Source organism: Pygocentrus nattereri, chromosome 1 (genome assembly GCF_015220715.1).
Source record: "Pygocentrus nattereri isolate fPygNat1 chromosome 1, fPygNat1.pri, whole genome shotgun sequence".
Classification (NCBI taxonomy): domain Eukaryota; kingdom Metazoa; phylum Chordata; class Actinopteri; order Characiformes; family Serrasalmidae; genus Pygocentrus; species Pygocentrus nattereri.
In genome coordinates, this window is record NC_051211.1 from 52,573,069 (window position 1) to 52,590,964 (window position 17,896).

The 17,896-nt window shown below is 40.0% G+C and overlaps 1 protein-coding gene across 1 annotated transcript; it reads left to right on the forward strand.

The window, feature by feature from the left end:
- The first annotated feature begins 29 nt into the window (after positions 1-29).
- On the forward strand, positions 30-9,558 carry si:dkey-117n7.5 (uncharacterized protein LOC559444 homolog). The gene is made up of 10 exons (XM_037538191.1): positions 30-59; positions 461-592; positions 756-818; positions 936-1,052; positions 2,571-2,648; positions 2,760-2,813; positions 2,926-2,974; positions 5,493-5,648; positions 7,582-7,644; positions 9,213-9,558. The coding sequence occupies exons 1-10, from the start codon at positions 30-32 to the stop codon at positions 9,425-9,427; spliced, it is 957 nt and encodes a 318-aa protein (XP_037394088.1). The 3' UTR covers positions 9,428-9,558.
- The last annotated feature ends 8,338 nt before the right edge of the window (positions 9,559-17,896 follow it).

Sequence of the window (17,896 nt, forward strand, 5' to 3'; positions counted from 1 at the left end):
TGCTCATCATGTGGCCATGAGGGACAGGGATGCAGCCTCCCTTACGCTCTGAAATGCAGGCGTGGCTAAAATAAGGCTCCGCCTACATACTAATACTCTGTGTTTCAGCAGTGACATGAAAACCTGCAACAGCAATTTTTCAATATATATTTTTTAAAAGTCACAATAAATATTTAATATAACTCACGATAGCTTGAAAAAAGATCAATTCAGGAGTTTTCATTGAAAAGGATAAATTAAACAAAAGCAAATGAATAGATTCTGTACAACAAAGCAAATCATCATCATCAACAACAACAATTATAATAATACAAGTAATAATAATACAATAATAATAAACTATGCCCATTTTTTTTATTCACTCATTGAATGAAACACATATCTAGAACATTTGAATATTCTAAAATGAAAATATTCGTTTTATCTTGCACACATTATATGACTGGATGGTTCAGCATAGTCATCGTGCAGTGGTGTTTATCACCCTTGTGATCTAACTGGATATAATACTGCTGAATATCAAACACAGGGTAGTGGTGGAGTGCCAGGGACTCCAGGCATCCCAGGGCTGAATGGACTCCCTGGACGAAAAGTAAGTGGCACCAAAATAAACCTCATCATCCTTATTTCCTCCATAATCAGTGTCATTAAACCCGTAATCTGCAACTATGCTCTGTATAACACTAAAATGATGACCACCTCTATTTCTGCTGGTTTGATTAAAATATGGTGAGTTATAAAACGGTGTGTTGTAGGGAGATAAAGGTGACGGAGGCCTGAATGGACTTGATGGTGCACCAGGGAAAAAGGGAGAGAAGGTAACTTTGTATTGAACCTTTTCCTCATGAAGAAGATCCTGGCTGTAATCACAGTCTAGTACTAGTTCAGTGTTGGACTAAGTGTGAATTATGACCCTGCGCTTTGTTCTTCTGAAGGGAGCTACAGGTTTTCCAGGTTTCCCTGGTTTTAAGGGATCACCAGGTGCACTGGGGCCCAATGGAGCTCCTGGCCGCCCTGGACCAGTTGGGCCCAAAGGGGAAGTTGGACCTAAGGTATTAACCAGGGTAGTCATGTGCTGTAAAGCTGCAGGACTCGAGACTTAAGTCTGAATCTTAGTGATGTTGGAACTTAAGTTATTCAGTCTAGTCCCATGTTTGCATGCAGCTCCTGTCGCCATGCTAGAGCAAAACAAGTTTCTAAGTGAAAGAGTTATATTTACATTTACACTGGTTACATTTATAGGCAAGTTACTAATCCCCGTCTCCAATTAATGAATAATTGGCACTGCCAGGGATCTGATGAATAGCACACACACACAAGCAGATTCTAAATGTTCTCTAAATTCTTTCATTATTTATTAAAGCTACACTATGTACGTTTTGGGGATTTGGAGGCCTCTCTGGTGGAAATGTGCAACTGCACACAACATGAGGAGATAATGTAGGTTGTGCTTCAGACCCTCACAAGCAGATATATCTGATTGCGAATGGAAGAATTCAAAGAGAACTCAGTCAAAACTTGGTGTCTTCCAAGTATGTGAGAGAATTATCTACTATTGTCTTCATGTCTTGATCGGTGTAATCTTAATTTTTTAAATTTGAGCCTTGAACATCGAGTCGGATCTTCTTTTTGAGCCTGCGCGTGTGACATTAATAACAGAAACCCTCGACTTGACACCTCCGACTTTTAAATGATTATTTGAGGCCTTACAGGGCGACTGCAGCAGCGCATGCTCACCATAGTTTAGCCTGCTTTTTTAGTTTTGTGTAAACATGACTGATTCTGTTACGCTACGTCCGTCAAATTTTACAAAAAAAATCTTACATACTACAGCTTTAAATATTTGTTGAGACTTAATTAGTTGGAAATGACAATGTTAGCATCAACCTTGTGCTCTTTAGATTATTGGTAAGTAGTGAGTCACCACAGTAGTAGTGTGTTAGTGTGTGTTGCGCTGGTACAAGTGGATCAGACACAGCAGTGCTGCTGGAGTTTTTAAACACTGTGTCCACTCACTGTCCACTCTATTAGACACGCCTACCTTGTCGGTCCACCTTGTAGATGTAAAGTCAGAGGCGACAGCTCATCTGCTGCTGCATAGTTTGTGTTGGTCATCCTCTGGTCCTTCATCAGTGGTCACAGGACGCTGCCCACAGGACGCTGTTGGCTGGATATTTTCGGTTCTTAGTCCAGCAGCAACAGTGAAGTGTTTAAAATCTCCAGCAGCACTGCTGTGTCTGATCCACTTGTATCAGCACAACACACACTGACACACCACCACCACCATATCAGTGTTACTGCAGTGCTGAGAATGACCCACCACCCAAATTGTACCTGCTCTGTGAGGGTCCATGTGGGTCCTGACCACTGAAGAACAGGGTAACAGAGTATCAGAGAAACAGATGGACTACAGTCTGTAACTGTAGAACTACAAAGTGCAGCTATACAGTAAGTGGAGCTGATAAAATGGACAGTGAGCGTAGAAACGAGGAGGTGGACTTAATGAAGTGGCTGGCCGGTGTGTGTTGGTGTATGTGTGTGTTTACCGTATACCGTATCCTCCCTCTCAGGGAGAGAAGGGTAGAAGAGGCAGAGGGAAGACCTGTCAAAGAGGCCCTCCAGGAATTCCTGGACAAAGAGGACTGGATGTAAGCTTTTCACAGCATGAGCTTGTCATGTGTTCTGTATAGAGAAGTCCAGAGAGCTGAGGGATGCACCTGCTTCTGATGTCCTGGACAATGTCTGTGCTTTCTCTCCAGGGTGGGATAGGAGTAGAAGGAAGGAAAGGAGAAAAAGGAGAGCCAGGACTTACAGTGAGTTTGTGTCTTTAGTAATACTGCAGTCAAAGTTTCATTGTGAAGTTTACATTATGTATATGGATGTTATATGGATCTAAAACCCTTCATGTCCCTCCTGGTCATGTAGGTAGAGGAGGTGAAGGATCTTGTGACCAAGGAGGTGATAGAAAAGTGTGGTGAGTCAGCGAGCATCAGTATATACAGTACAGTACAAAAGATACCCAAGTACATTGTTTAAAGCCGTGTACCTTGGTATTAAATGTGTTTTTGCCAGAAAAAGTCCATGTCCACTGCAAAAACTGGTGTCTTTCCAAGTGAAATATCTTAAATCTAGTTGATATATGTAATATGTCTCATTTTGACATTGTTGTAAGCTTGTTATAATATTATCTAACTTATTTACAGACACCTTTACTAGTTTTAAGTAAAATTATTTCACGATGTTGGCAGATAGTTGTACTTAAAATTGATAAAAGTGTCCATAAATAAGTTATGTAATACTATAATAAGCTTACAATGATGTAAAAATGAGAAATATAAAGATTTTACTTATTTAGGGAAACATTTACTTGTTTTAAGTAAAGTTATCTCAGATAATTTTGATTGTTTGAAGCACATTTCTTAAAATTTTCTGCCATGAGGAACATACGATATATCAACTTATTCAAACTAGATTTAAGATAATTTTAGATCATTCACTTGCCAAGATTTTTGCAGTGTATCATTAGATGCAGAAAACATAAATGCAGAAAAAACTAATTATGTGTTTTGAAAACAAAAAAGTTTTTGGGGTTCAGCCCTACACCACATGTGTAATATAAATGTGTGGGGGGTGAACAGAGTGAAGCCACTGAAAATGGGTTATTTTATATGTTCTTCACAGAAAATGAGCGAAGGCCAAGAATCTGAGGCTGAAAAAAATAATAAATCACATCATTTCTTCTTTTGGTAAACATTGAAAATGGGTCCCACAGACCTGAACACCACACAAGGGTTAAAACATCTTCAACGTTTCTAAATTAGCATATTCTAGACTTTTTAAAATTGAAATGCAAATTTAAAAATGCTAATTAAATTGTGTGTGCGATTACACTTCCCATGTGAGTGTGCATCATTACAGACATAATTCAAGTTCAAATCCAAAACACATATTTGAGCTTGCATTTCTGTGTATAGTGGCTGGAAATTTGCAATATGGAAAAGCAAAGTGCTTTTAGTATTTCCTTTTTATTGCCTTAAATTAAACTGACATTAATTTAAACTGAAATCAAACACTGCGGGTGGGACGCTGACTTTTTATTGAGGGACTTTTTGAGCAAAAAGTGTTAACATTAGTGGTACTGGTGCACAGCTACACGCTTGTTTACAATATGGAGGTAACAATAGCAACCGATGCTAGTGACGTTTTAACCCTCACCAACCAGGCAGAGGATGATTCCGTCCAAAGTGATTTCCTGTGGTTTTGTGCGGAAGTGATTTTTGACCGACTAGGAGAGCAAACGCAGAGATGCAAGCCCAAAACCATTTTGCACCTGAATTTGAATTATGTCTGTTATAATGCATAAGAAGTGCAAATGTAAATACTGTTCAACTTTGCATTTTAATTTGAACAATGTGTGGAATATGCAGCCACACGCTTCTGCACAATTAGGGTTTATGCTGAATTTATCATATTGAGGGAAAAATAAAACATTAAATGTGGCCTGCTGTCAAGATTGGCCCCTCCCAGTTGTCCATGTGCTTCCTTGTTTTGTTTCTTCCCGGTCCTGCCCCCTTGTTTCCAGAGTCCGCCCTTGATTTTCACCTGTGTCTCGTTAACCTGTTCCTGTATTTAAGCCCTGTGTTTCCCCCTGTCGTATTACATTGTTTGGTCTCCTTTCTTCTGACTACCGTTGTGTGTTTAGTCTGTGTTTCTTTCGTCATGTCTGTTCCCCGATCTATCCGTGTTGGCTTTCTGACCCTGGACCGTTTTGACCCTGAATCTGCATTTACCCCTAATAAATCTCGCTTCTCTTTGCATATGCGTCCGCCTAGTCAATCGGTCCACGGCGTTACACCTGCGCAACAATTATGCCACATTTTTTTATTGTACATTTTATTTTTTTCCCAATATCTTGGAATATTGGAATATAAATTGAAATTGTGTGCTAAAATATGTAGGCAATGCCTTGTTTAAGAGTGTTCTACAGAGGGGGTTTTAACTTATTTTCACTTCAAAAATCAACAGAACCATCTTTAACCAGGGGTGTTCAAACTTTTGCACACAAGTGTATGTACGTGCCTGTGGATGAGGCTGTGTGGGAGGCTGGTCCATGCACGATTTTTGTATGGATCTGTGCTCCTCCGTATACAGTTATGTGTGCTGAATCCCCTGCTGTTGCAGTATGGGGACCCCATGGGTTCCACCATCTGTTGTGTTCTAGAGTGTTCTCTCAGTGGAACAGACTGCTGAGTTCAGACTGCCTACAGGAGTCATTCACAAACAACCTTATGAGAGAGATAGAGAGAAAAAAAAAGTCCATTAAGAGAAACGAAGCATATGCCACACTGCGTTTTATCATTAAACCAGAGTTAAAAGTTCTAACAATGTCAAGCTGATCAAATGTGCCCCCTTCAGCTTTTCTCTGAATGACTTTGGTCCAACAAAGGATGCCAACTGTGACGGCTTCTCTGTGTTCTCTGTGTTTGATCAAGGCAAGGACTACCTTCTTGTCGTGAACACCAATGATCCAGATGAAGGGAGCATTCTGAAGGAGGAGGATGGAGCAGAAGAAACGGATGAGGAGGAACCGACCTCTTCGCCCACTGTTTCAGACCCCGAGCCCACATCAGTGTACGACAATACCACAAGTAAGAGAGCTGATAATGAGCACGTCTCAAAATAGTAAGCCCTCTTTTCTGTCTACATAACGCTGTTTACTGAGGTTTTTTGTGTGATATGACTTCAGTGGCCTTATTATGACATGCACACAAAGCTTTATTCTTTGGGTTGTCAGCTGTGAGTGTGACAGAGCATCAGAACAGTGGTACGCCGTGAAATGTGAGGAGTTAGCACAGGAGCAAGTGTGGGCTAATCATCCAGATAGATTTCTCTCTGTGCTGGTTCATTAATGTCCAAGGGAAACAGGAACCAGCCCTAAGACATCAATGCAGAGTTCCTGCAAGGCTCAGCGAATGCAACAGCACTCAGACCTGCTGGTGGAAAGTCAAGCAGGGCATAAACAGGGTATTAGAAGCTGGTATCATTAGCAGTGGTGGACGAAGTACCCAAGGTAAAATATCACTCCAGTAAAAGTAGAAGTTCCTCCCTTTAGACCTCCAACTTGAGTAAAAGTACAAAAGTATTTACCTTCAAATGTACTTAAGTATCAAAAGTAAAAGTACTAAAAGATTAATTGTGGCTTTATGTCCTGTTATCATTTTTATAACCAGATTCGCTTCATGAGCTCATTTTAGATGAAAATACTCTGGTGTCACAAACTCATAACAAAGTGACCGCTGGGCCCTGATTGGTGCTCTGGCTTTGCGCTTCTTTTGTTTTGACATGTTACGTTTTTATTCACACAGACACCAAAAGGAACGACAGATTTCTCAAAATGTAATGTATTAAAATAACCATAAAAATTAATGCACAGTGCAAAAATAAATAACATCACCTAAATATTATGCAGGTGACAATGCATGTCATGTCCAGTGGAAGAACCGAGTGACTAAACACTGTTAACGATAACATACTGTATGTTAATAGTTGTGCAATATATATAATGCCTGGGTGAGTGAAGAAGTGGCAGTGCAATATATACGTGTGTATCTATTTACATTTACGGCATTTGGCTGACGCTCTTATCCAGAGCGACTTACAATTTGATCATTTTACACAGGGAGGCCAAGGCAGTGTTAGGAGTCTTGCCCAAGGACTCTTATTGGTATAGTGTAGGGTGTTTGCCCACTTGGGGATTGAACCCCAGTCTACAGCGTAGAAGGCAGAGGTGTTACCCACTACACTAACCAACCATATATATAGTATGTATAGATGTATAACCAAAGTGGCAGTGCCTAGTAATGAGCAGAGAGCCATAATGTCTGGCTGGTGCCCAATGAGCCTGTATTGCCAATGGCTCAGTATACACTCATGTCCCGGCACAGTGAAGAGGTGTGATACTCTGCGATCACTATTGGTCCAAATGATCTCCTGTACCGTTCCTCACTATAGCAGAGCTGAATGAGTCTGTCTGACCAGTAGGTCATGGAGGGGGTGTGGTGTATTGTCCAGTATGGCAACGAGCTGCCAGATGTCTGTAAACAACGTTACAGGCAGCAGGCAGTGTATTCATAAGCATTTCATGTAACGGCTTCCTATGAGAGACTGTGAAATGGTATTAAACTCCTCAGACGTCTGGTTCCTATCACCACCACTGTGAACAATTCTGACTCAGTAAGTTTCTCTGCAATCGATCATTTCATACCAATCCACTCTAAATGACTTTGTTTACATCTTAGCCATTTAATTATGGTGAAATTTTGGTGGAATTCCCCTCTGAATAGAGCCTGGTTCCAGATTGCTGTTGCTATTTATTGATTTGAATGTGAACTAAAAGAGGGATCCGTTTGGTCCTGTTTGTTGGAGCCTGTCGTGTCTTAAAGTGTCTCCCACACAGACTCTGCTGGTATTTAAGAGGCTGATTATGGGTGTGTAGGGAAGCTGCTGTGAAGGGCATTTAGTACCGACTGCTCAAATAAACAGGTGATTAAAGTGCTGAATTCACCTGTTTGTGCCTCACAGGAGTCAGTGAGGAGACATCGCAGTCCGAGAGAGAGAGGAGACATGCATTCATGCACCTGTCAGGTAAGAGTGGTGACCTCACATTCATGCATTCAGATAATCAAGGCTGTATACAGTGAAGTCAGAAAGCCCGAGGCCACTAGTGAAAATCTATTTTGTATTTCTTTCTAATTTAATACAAAAAATTGAATTACACATGATATTTTCTGCATAGCAATCCAAGTAGAATCTTTAATTGTTTACCTGAATTTCAGAACTTGTTTTCAGAAACAGTGTTTGGTGGTGTGTCCCCCTTTTGCTTTTTCTAAGCCGCTTCTCCCTTAGGGCCGCAGGTGGACAGTAACTGAGTAAATGTAATGAGTTTCTGTACTTTAGTATTTTTGGTGTATCTGTACTGAAGTTTCTCCACTTTCTCCTTTCACTCCACTACATTTCAGAGTCTAATATCCGACTTTTTCCTCCTACATTTTGAGAAATCTGTCGTTCCTTTTGGTTTCTGTGTGTATAAAAACGTAACATGTCAAAACGAAAGAAGCGCAAAGCCAGAGCACCAATCAGGGCCCAGCGGTCACTTTGTTTAGAGCTGGTTTTGACCTGTTGGTCATACCGACCCAGTGCAGCACGCGGTTCAACGTCAGCGCAGCAGCGTAAAACTTTGGGAGAGTCTGTTCAACATAAATGATGAACTAACCTAACTTTGTGTAAATAGAGCACAATATAGAAATATGTCCACATATGCAGTCGAGACTGACGCGGCTTTTTTCTGAATTTCTACAAACACCATTTCATTTTATAGTAAATGAGTTTGGGCTGGTTTATGTTTATGAACAGACGCCTACAGATCAACATAGTACAGGAGCTCATCTGTGATCCTGAGTTTAAAGCCAGTTTTTATTCAACTTAAACTTGGAACTAAGTTGTAAATAAATCTGAAACTGAAACTTTGCTTGTGTGTAAAAAGTGATTTCAGAGCCACTCGGTTCTCCCTGATGGAAACTGTTTACCTTCAGTGTTTTGTGCTTCTGATCATTTTAATAGACGTCAGCGTCACTAATTAATGACGTTCTATTAAAAGACTGGTTTACCAAGAGAGACGCTGGAGGACTTTCACCTGAAATGAGTTCATGAAGCCAGTCTTGTTATAAAAATGATAACAGGACCAGATCAGAGCCAGAATTACTCTTTTAGTACTTTTACTTTATACTTAAGGACATTTGAAGGGAAATACTTTAGTACTTTTACTCAAGTGGAGGTCTAAAGGGAGGAACTTCGACTTTTACTGGAGTGATATTTTACCTTGGGTGTCTCGACTTTAACTCCAGTACATGATTTGTGTAGTTCGTCCACCGCTGCCAGATCCACCCGAGAATCGACTAAATACGAGCTTCAATGGAAGAAATAGGACAAAAAAATTTGAGCATTTTGTACAAAGACCTTAAAATAGTCAGTCTCACAAATTTGCTTACATTTGTACAGTGACCTAGAAATGTTTATATTTCTTTGTCTTAAAATATTAAACATGATATGAGATTTAAACATTTTCTGTCATATATTTCCAGGTTTACATAATAAAATGCCACATTTACAATGTTCTCTCAGACACTCAGACACGTATCCGTGTCTCTCTGCAGGCTCTGTCACCGACGTGTGTCTCGAGCCGATGTCTGAGGGTCACTGCTCCGAGTACACGCTGCTCTGGTACTTCCACCTGAGCTCTGGAGAGTGTCGGCCCTTCGTCTACAGCGGCTGCGGAGGAAACGGAAACCGCTTCAGCACAAAACATGACTGCCGGACCTACTGCAGCCTGGACCAGAGAGGTAAAGAGCCTGTCACTCACAGCCTGTAAGGAAGATTATACAGTGAGACGTTACGGCAGTTCAGGTGTAAACAGTGAGCCTTACCTGAGGAGAGAGTGTGATGATGTTTACCCCAAATACTGTCGTGTTTTGAATTATGTTTTATCCTGAAATAGTTAAAACTGAAAAACTCATTGTTTTGAGATACTGAATTAATATTTAAAGAAAATTGTTCATTATTTTAACATATTAACTCAATATTTCAAGAAATTACCTCATTATTTTGAAATACTAAATTAATATTTTGGGACAATAAGTCATTATTTCAACATTAAAAAGTGATTATTTTGATATATGAAGTACTTTGAGAAAGTAATCATTATTTTAAGATATTAAATCAATGTTTCAAGAAAAAAGTCCTTATTTTAAAATAGTAATTCAGGATTTTCAAAACACAATCATTAATTCAAGCTATTTAATCAATATTTTGAGACAAAAGTCCATATTTTAAAACAGTGAAGCAATATTTTGAAAACAGTCTTTAGTTTGAGATATTAAGTCAGTATTTCAATAAAAATTATTTTAAAATAGTAAATCAATATTTTATGATGAAAGAGCCAACACACTGTCACTGTAGGTTCTGTTCAGGGATGTTTTTCATTCATCAAGGTACAAACATAAAGGTAAATGTTCCCTCAAAGGTTCTACAGTGGTTCTAAGGTCTGATTGTGGAGGTTAAATCGGTTTCTCCAGGTGAAAAGTTGGTATTTGTACCTTTTCATAAACGAATGTTTTAAAACAGAGCAGTAGAATAAAAGCCTGGAGGCGAGGCGAGGTGGGGTGTGTGGAGTCAGTACAGCTTAGAACATCATTTCAGTGGATTATGGTTCAGTTATGTACCCTAAGGTACTGAGATGGACCCTCGAGGGTCCCACCTCAGTGACAATTTAGGACCTTTTTATCTGAAAGTGTGGAAATGCGCCAAAATCACTTAAATAAAATAAATAAAATATAATTTTTCCTGCTGAGTTCAGGCGATACACTAACAGTCCTATAATGACAGCATTTTAACATCTTTGTGTTGTTTATTTATGCAGATCCTGGGTCCTGATGACGCCTCACCTGCTGTTTAACAGACCCTCTCTGGGTGCTGTTATCCCAGTGATTAATGTTGTTTTTATGTTAAAGGTCTTGTTAGTCACTTATGTGTGTGTATATAGTACATTTTTGCTGTGTATGCATTTCTTACATATTTGTAAATTGGTTTGAATGTAATTAATTTCATGTCGTACATCTGAAGTATACTGAGATACTAAGAGCCAGGCATTGTAGTGCTGCTGTAATGATACACAGCTATAATGTCCATTCTTGTGCTGTGCTGATAGGTGGCAGGGGTGTAGCCACACAGGGGGTTGAGTGGGTCGTTTCACCTAACGGGTCCTAAAAACGTCAGCAAACCTGTTAAAATGGAATCACACCGTGCCTTTAATAGACGCATAGGCACTCTGTCTCATTTTGGGGCTAAAATAGCCCATCAATAATTACAGCACAGTTAGAATAATTGCAATAATTAAGACAAGTTTATCAAAGTACTCATGCAGGTGTGAATCATTGGATTCAGGTTCTTTGGTGAATGCATGCTATTAATGCAAACTACCAAAAAACTGGAACGGTCAGTTTGAGTTTCCTTCAAACTCAAAGGGGAATTTCGCTGATTGTTCTGCATAATTAGAGCATCACAGTGTGAACAAAGTCGCTTAGAGTGGTTTGAAGTGAAACGCTCCGTTCTGGAGAAAACTGCCAAGCCAGAACTGTTCACAGTGGAGGTGATAGGAACCAGACGGCTGAGCTGCCTCTAAAAGTTCCCTCACATGGCATTATTATATACAACGGTCATAAGAATGATGCTTAAGGCCCACCACTGTAATGAAATCTGAACTGGTAAGTTTCTCTACAATGAACCATTTCATATCAAACTACTCTGGAACACTTACTGTTTACATCTTTGGCCACACTTTGTTTGGATGGTCCTCTATAGACGCTCTACAGCAACTTGAATCATTAACAAACTTTCTGGTGATCCTTGATTATCGACAACATTAGGGTTAGGGTTAGGGTTAGGAGTAGATGTAGGTTTTGCCTTGAGGTTAAGGTGAGGGTTAGGTTTAGGGTTTAGGGTCAGGTTTAATAAACTGATAATGGGTATTTAGTTGAATGTTATTAAAAGGCAGGCTGAGCGTTTACAAAGCACCCACAGTGGACCATCTACGTTACACTCAACTTCAAGTTCAGGTGAATTTAATGACTATTCAGTTGAATGTTACTTAAATATACTATACTGAGCATTTACAAAGAATCTACAGTGGACCGTCCAAATAAAGTGTTACTACATCTTTTTGTTTTAATTATACAGATTCGTTTTGAAAATTGATGGAATTCACCTTTAAAAGGAAATACAAGCTACTTAAAAGAGAGAACCCCTAAGTGTTATTAAATTGGCTTGTTAATGTTCGTTTAAGTGCTAAAAACAAAGCGCAGTAAGAAATACACCATGTTCCAAACTTTCCTTATTTACAGTTATATTACAGTGTGGATGTTATTGTGAGTGGAAGTTCTGATTATGGCAATGGCTTTACTGATATTTTGAGGAGAACACAAAATTCGTTGTTCCAAATTATGATGCAGAATATTCAGTGGATCACAATGACATTCGTAAAGACATTCATAGCAAAAAAAAAAAAACATGTTTACAGATCATTTTATATATTGATAACAACTCCCTCATCTGTTGAACTTGCAAGGCCGTGTATAGTTTCTGCCTGGATTTCAGGTGAGGATGGCAGTATTGCCTCCATGTGCTGCAGTTTCGAGGTTTACCGACGCCCACCTTCATAGATATTCCTTTTCCACAGGTTCTTAATAGGATTGAGGTCAGGGGATCATGATGGCCACACCATGATTTTGGTTGGGTAGTGTAGTGGGTAACACCTCTGCTTTCAATGCTGTAGACTGGGGTTCAATCCCTGCCTAGACAAGCCCCCTACACTATACCAATAAGAGTCCTTGGGCAAGACTCCCAACACTACCTTCACCTACCTGTGTAGAATTATCAAATTGTAAGTCGCTCGGGATAAGAGTTTCTGCCATAAATGTAAATGGTTTTTTCTCATCCCCATGGCAACCAAGGAGTTGATGGTGTTTTCTGAAGCATGAGATGTTTCACTGTCCCGCCTAATAATGATTTTATTTCAGAAGGCACAGTTCTTCTTTTCATACCATAGCACAAAATGGTTGGTCAGGAGCTCTGTATATCTTGTAGAGGTCATTTAGGGACCCTAAAGGGACCTACCATCTCACTTCCCAATATTTCAGCCCAAATCACCACTCCTCCACCTCCTCACTGACGTCGCGGTCTTGCTGGAACAGGATGGCTCTTCACTAACCATCCAGTGGCCAGATTCATGAAAACATTCTTAAGAAAAAACTTACGACAAAAACTCAGATTCATAAGAATGTTCGTAAAAAATAAGAAATTCTCAAAAAAAACTTTCTCAAATATTATCTCTTAGATAATCTTCATTATTTTCTTAAGATTTTGCATTTTACCCTGTACCATAAAAGACTCAGGATACATTCTGAATTTGTATTAACGGTTATTTCTCTTATTTAGTTTAATCCGCTCTGAGGACGGGAGAATGAAGGAAAAACATCAAAGCATGCGCTTAAACAATTTTAGGAAATGAAGACTAGAGGTTATGGTGGAATAAACAGCCAACAGGAAAAAATCCTCCTTGGAAAATACAGTAATTATGGGGTGACAGCGGAAAGCAAAAGACGAGGATGGGCAGGAGTAGATACGCTGATAAGTTTATATGCTCACCTTTTCAGCTCTTAATGCCTGAGACGAGAGTGAGTCTTGGAGTTATTGTTAAGAAAATAGTTAAGAAAAGAAAATAAGATCGTTCTTATTTGAAGAATAACATTTTTCATAGCTTTTTCTTAAGAATGAAGTTCTGAGAAAAACATACATTTAAGAAGATTTTCTTATCTTAAGACGCTTTCATGAATCCGGCCCCGGGACATCTGGACCATCCAATGTCGCACGTGTTCATCTGTAAATAAAACGTGAAAATGATTTTTCATGTATTTCTGAGCCCAATAAAAATCAACCAAATAAAAAAAAAACCAAATACGGCCTGATGGTTCTTAAGACTCCAGAGACAACAGCAGCTTCAAATACCTGTTTGCTGCTCAACAGTGGCTTCTTTATAGTTGTCTTCTTCACATCATTCAGCTGCCTGACAGAAACGTATTCGGAGATCTCTCCTAAGCCAGGGATTGGGGTGTAGTGCTGGCAGAGTGGTGCAGCGGAAGCGTACTGGGCCCATAACCCAGAGGTCGATGGATCAAAACCATCCTTTTTTGGGGCAGTCGTGGGCTGGAGGAACCGGTCCTGTGGTCGCTGGTTCGATCCTCTCAGCTGACAGTCTATGACTGAAGTGCCCTTGAGCAAGACACCTAACCCCAATTGCTCCCCAGGCGCTGTGGATAGGGCTGCCCACCGCTCTGGGAAAGTGTGCTCACTGCCCCCTAGTGTGTGTGTTCACTAGTGTGCATGTATGTGGGTGTTTCACTGCACGGATGGGTTAAATGCAGAGGTCTAATTCCAGTGTGCAAACACAGTTGGCTGATGGTTCTCAGTTCAGTTGTCGTGAAATGTCCATTGTTTTCATGCCTTTTGCAAGACATTGCACTATTTCACGCTTTTCATCTTCGGGATGATCTTTCTTCTCCCCATGTTGCATTGAAAACTGTGACTTGTGTAATAATATGGAACATTTCTTTGGCAGGTTTCCCTTTAATCAAGATCACCCGGCAAACTAATTAACAAGCCTGCCTGAGATCGATACCGATTGTCTCAAAAAGACATGAGAAATTAAAACAGACACTTTATTGGAAAAACTGAGCCTGTGTAAAAAAAGTTAAATTATCTAAAAATCTAATCAATATGTCCAATATTTCTCCTGTTGAGATTGTTGAAGTTTATTTTGAGATTACTTTAACTTATTTCCAAACATGATTTACTTGTTTTAAGTAATTAAAGTAAAATTATCTCAAAATGTTGGCTGATAGTTTTGCTTGTTTCATGAACAATGCACAGTGGCTTTAAGGTCTGATTGTGGAGCTTAAATCAGCTTCTCCAGGTGAAAAGTTGGTATTTGTACCTTTTCATAACCGAATGATTTAAACCAGAGCAGTAGAATAAAAGCCTGGAGGCGAGGCGAGGCAGGGTGTGTGGAGTCAGTACAGCTTAGAACAGATCATTTCAGTGGATTCTGGTTCAGTTATGTTCCCTGACTGAAGACACTGAGTTGGACTCTACAAGAGGGGAACTGCCCCAGTGACAGGTTAGTACCTGTATTTGTGAAAGTGTAGTTAAATAATTTTGCTTAATAAAATGACTTAAAAGGTCTAGAAATGCCACATGCTCTTAAAATAAGTGCACAACCATCTCAAAGTAAGAAATAGATCAATACATAGATTCTTTATTGATCCCGAAGGAAATATTAGATATCAAGTAGAATTAAGATCATTTCAATTGACGAGAGACTTTTTGCAGTGACATCACTCGCATGATAATATGAATCATGGTATAAAGTGCAAGTCTTAGATGTGCATTATAGGCACATGAAAAGAGAAATGCTTTAAAATTAGATTTAAAATCACTACATTTGGAGCACATGTTAGTTCTCCGGGGTGTTTCTTCCGGTTGTTTGTAGCATGACAGCTCAATGTTGCTAGACAAGGTTAAGGGGGGAACCAGCCCTGCCTGATTGCTCACATCAGGTCATAGACTGACCTACGTAAATTACCCTATGCTTGAATTTAACCCCTTAAATGAGCAGGTTTTACTACACACTTCTGTGATCTAAGCTCACAGTTCACATTGTCGTTCATGTAGTTACTGAATAATAGGCCTTAGTATTTCATAAGCCTGGGATTTTATGGCATTAAAAGGTCCACATTTTGGAGAAAAGGCCCCATCTCATTAGCTGGCTACACCCCTGGGTTGTTGGGAGAAAACCTAACTTTACAGGAGAAGGGAAAAACCTACCTTACTTTTAATGTAAGTCAATGGAACCAGAATTTTTTCCAAGTCATTTTGGGCTGTTTCTTTTAGTCCATTCATCATGAAATTTACAGACAATATAAAGGGTAACAGGTATTTTCAAATTATGTCAAAAACTGAAAAACATCAAAAATGGAGATACGAGGTTTTGTTCCGTCAGCAGCGATATATATTTATGTTCACTGTCCCATCTCAACGTTAACAGTTTCCCAGTTACAGGGGTTAAACTGCATGGCCTACACTTCAGTGCAGGGAGTCGTTATCACTGTGTTGCCTATGTTTGCAGCAATACCGAAAACATCTGAACTGTTTTATCCGTGAGGTATTAAAATTAGTAAAACACACTGTGGGTGCCTCCTTGGACAGTAGGATGCTGACTGTGTGACTGTGCGTGGGTTTACATCGTGACCTCTCCCTCACTTGCGTTTGTAGCTCCATCCTGTGAATAAATGCTGCCATTTTGGCTTTTCTTCAGCTCGGTCTGTTGAGTCGTGTCTGGACAGCGTCTCCTGGGGGCAGACAGAAAATCCTCAAAGAAGGTTTTTTTATTTTTATTTTTTTTTAAATAAAACTTTTTTCATTAAGTTTTTTTTTCTTCTAAGCCTCATCAGCATTCATTCTGATTTTATATAAACGCTGACCATACTGCCCCCCTACCGTGTGATGTGTTTGGCTGCTTCTCATCAGCACGATATGTCCATGCTGTAGTGGGCAGAGCTCCAGATGAAGGCGTGGCGAGGAGAACGAGTCTCTGAGGACAGACGCTGTATTCTAGGGGACCCCGGACTAAGCTCAAGTGGAGAGCTGATGAGTGGGAGGAAAGGAAGGCAGAGACGGTAAACAGATGATGTGGCATTTATACAGTAAGCAGTTTGTGTGGAGCCAGGACTAAGATTAGTCTTTCTGGCCTCAAAACTGATGGTTTAGGCCTGTTTGTTAGGCATGCTGTTGACATTATGTCATTATGATAATGTTGTATTGGTTGTGAGAATCTGGCTTGTGACCTCTAGTGGTTCAACTCTGCTGTTGCAGGCGAAGACTTTTCCTTCTGCTGGGTAGATCAAGGCATTTAAAGGACTGTAACACATTGGTGGAAACAGCGACCATGTAGTAGACGTCTGATCTGAGATCAGTTCTCTCTTTTTTTCCCACAGTTAGTCTCTGCGTTAGTATATAGACTAAATTAAGTGTATGTGCCTTACTATTGTTCAGGAGGTTTTATTCTACTTATTCACCAAAACACCTCCAAATGTTCTCCACATGAACATTTCCACACAATTCAGTGGTCGAGCTGTAAACACAGTCATTCAGGGCGGTTTGGTTTGAAGAGGTTCAGAGCTCTTTACAGCGCTGGTGATGGGAACCAGGGGTCCCCATGTCTACAACACAAATATAGACGCTATATTTACTATCCAAAACCACCAGTGAACCTACACACGTTTCATATGTAATGTTGATGACGGCAAATTACTAATAAATATGGAAAAACATTTTCTCTTGGGCACTATTTTGCCTCACAACGCCCTGCATGTACCTCACCACCATGAATGGCCTTTAAAAGATACTTTTCAGGCCAAAATCTTATCTCAAAACTGTCATAACATAACAATGTTACAGACCAGTCAACTTTCTCTAAGTGAGCTTTAAGAGGTGGACGTCTGGTTCCTATCACCACCACTGTGACCTATTTGGCTAGGTAGGTTTCAGTGGAATAGATATTTCACACCAAACCACATTGAGTGACTTTTTTAGCATCTTAATGATTTAATTATGCAGATTATTTCACAAATAGGTGGAATTCCTCCTGTGGACAATGCTGACGTCCCATGTCTGCCATGCCCACAGGTGATCATTAGAGCAGCCTCTTGACCTGAAGACCTCAGAGAACAGACTAGCCATCTTCTATCCACTGCTCATTAATGACAGGGCTGTAATTGCCGTTTATGGCGATGGTCTACAGAGCAATTAGCTCTCAGAGAAGCTCAAATGGATTCAAAAGTCATTGGAGTGCAAATCATTGGGCTGGCCGTAGCCCCGAGAACCGAGACTGGGTTATTCCTGGAAACCGAAAAGGGTGTGAGCACTGCCTTGAACCAATAAAGTCTTTTGATGCTGATGCTGAGTTCTTTGCGTGCATCTTGAAGCTGCCTAACCGAGTGGGTAACTCTCCATGGTTCTGAATGCTTAAAGGGTCTCATTCAGATCTGGCTGCTAAAGCAGAGATTCGACGCAAGTTTTGAAGATGGGCACTTCAGTCACATGAACTAGCAGATGATTTGGTCCTTTTGAGCTGTGGTGTACACCAAGCTGGGCAGTTTAGCTGGCCTGCAGGACTGAATCTCTAGTAAAGAAAATGGTTCTATATAGAACCATGAACACTGAAACAACG

What these genes read in the sequence shown, in the direction of transcription:
- si:dkey-117n7.5 (XM_037538191.1), top strand. Translation starts at nt 30, where the DNA reads ATGCAGCCTCCCTTACGCTCTGAAATGCAG. An exon ending in CTGGACAAAGAGGACTGGAT is followed by an intron (nt 2,649 to 2,759) that starts GTAAGCTTTTCA and finishes CTTTCTCTCCAG; the next exon opens with GGTGGGATAGGAGTAGAAGG. An exon ending in AAGGAGAGCCAGGACTTACA is followed by an intron (nt 2,814 to 2,925) that starts GTGAGTTTGTGT and finishes CTGGTCATGTAG; the next exon opens with GTAGAGGAGGTGAAGGATCT.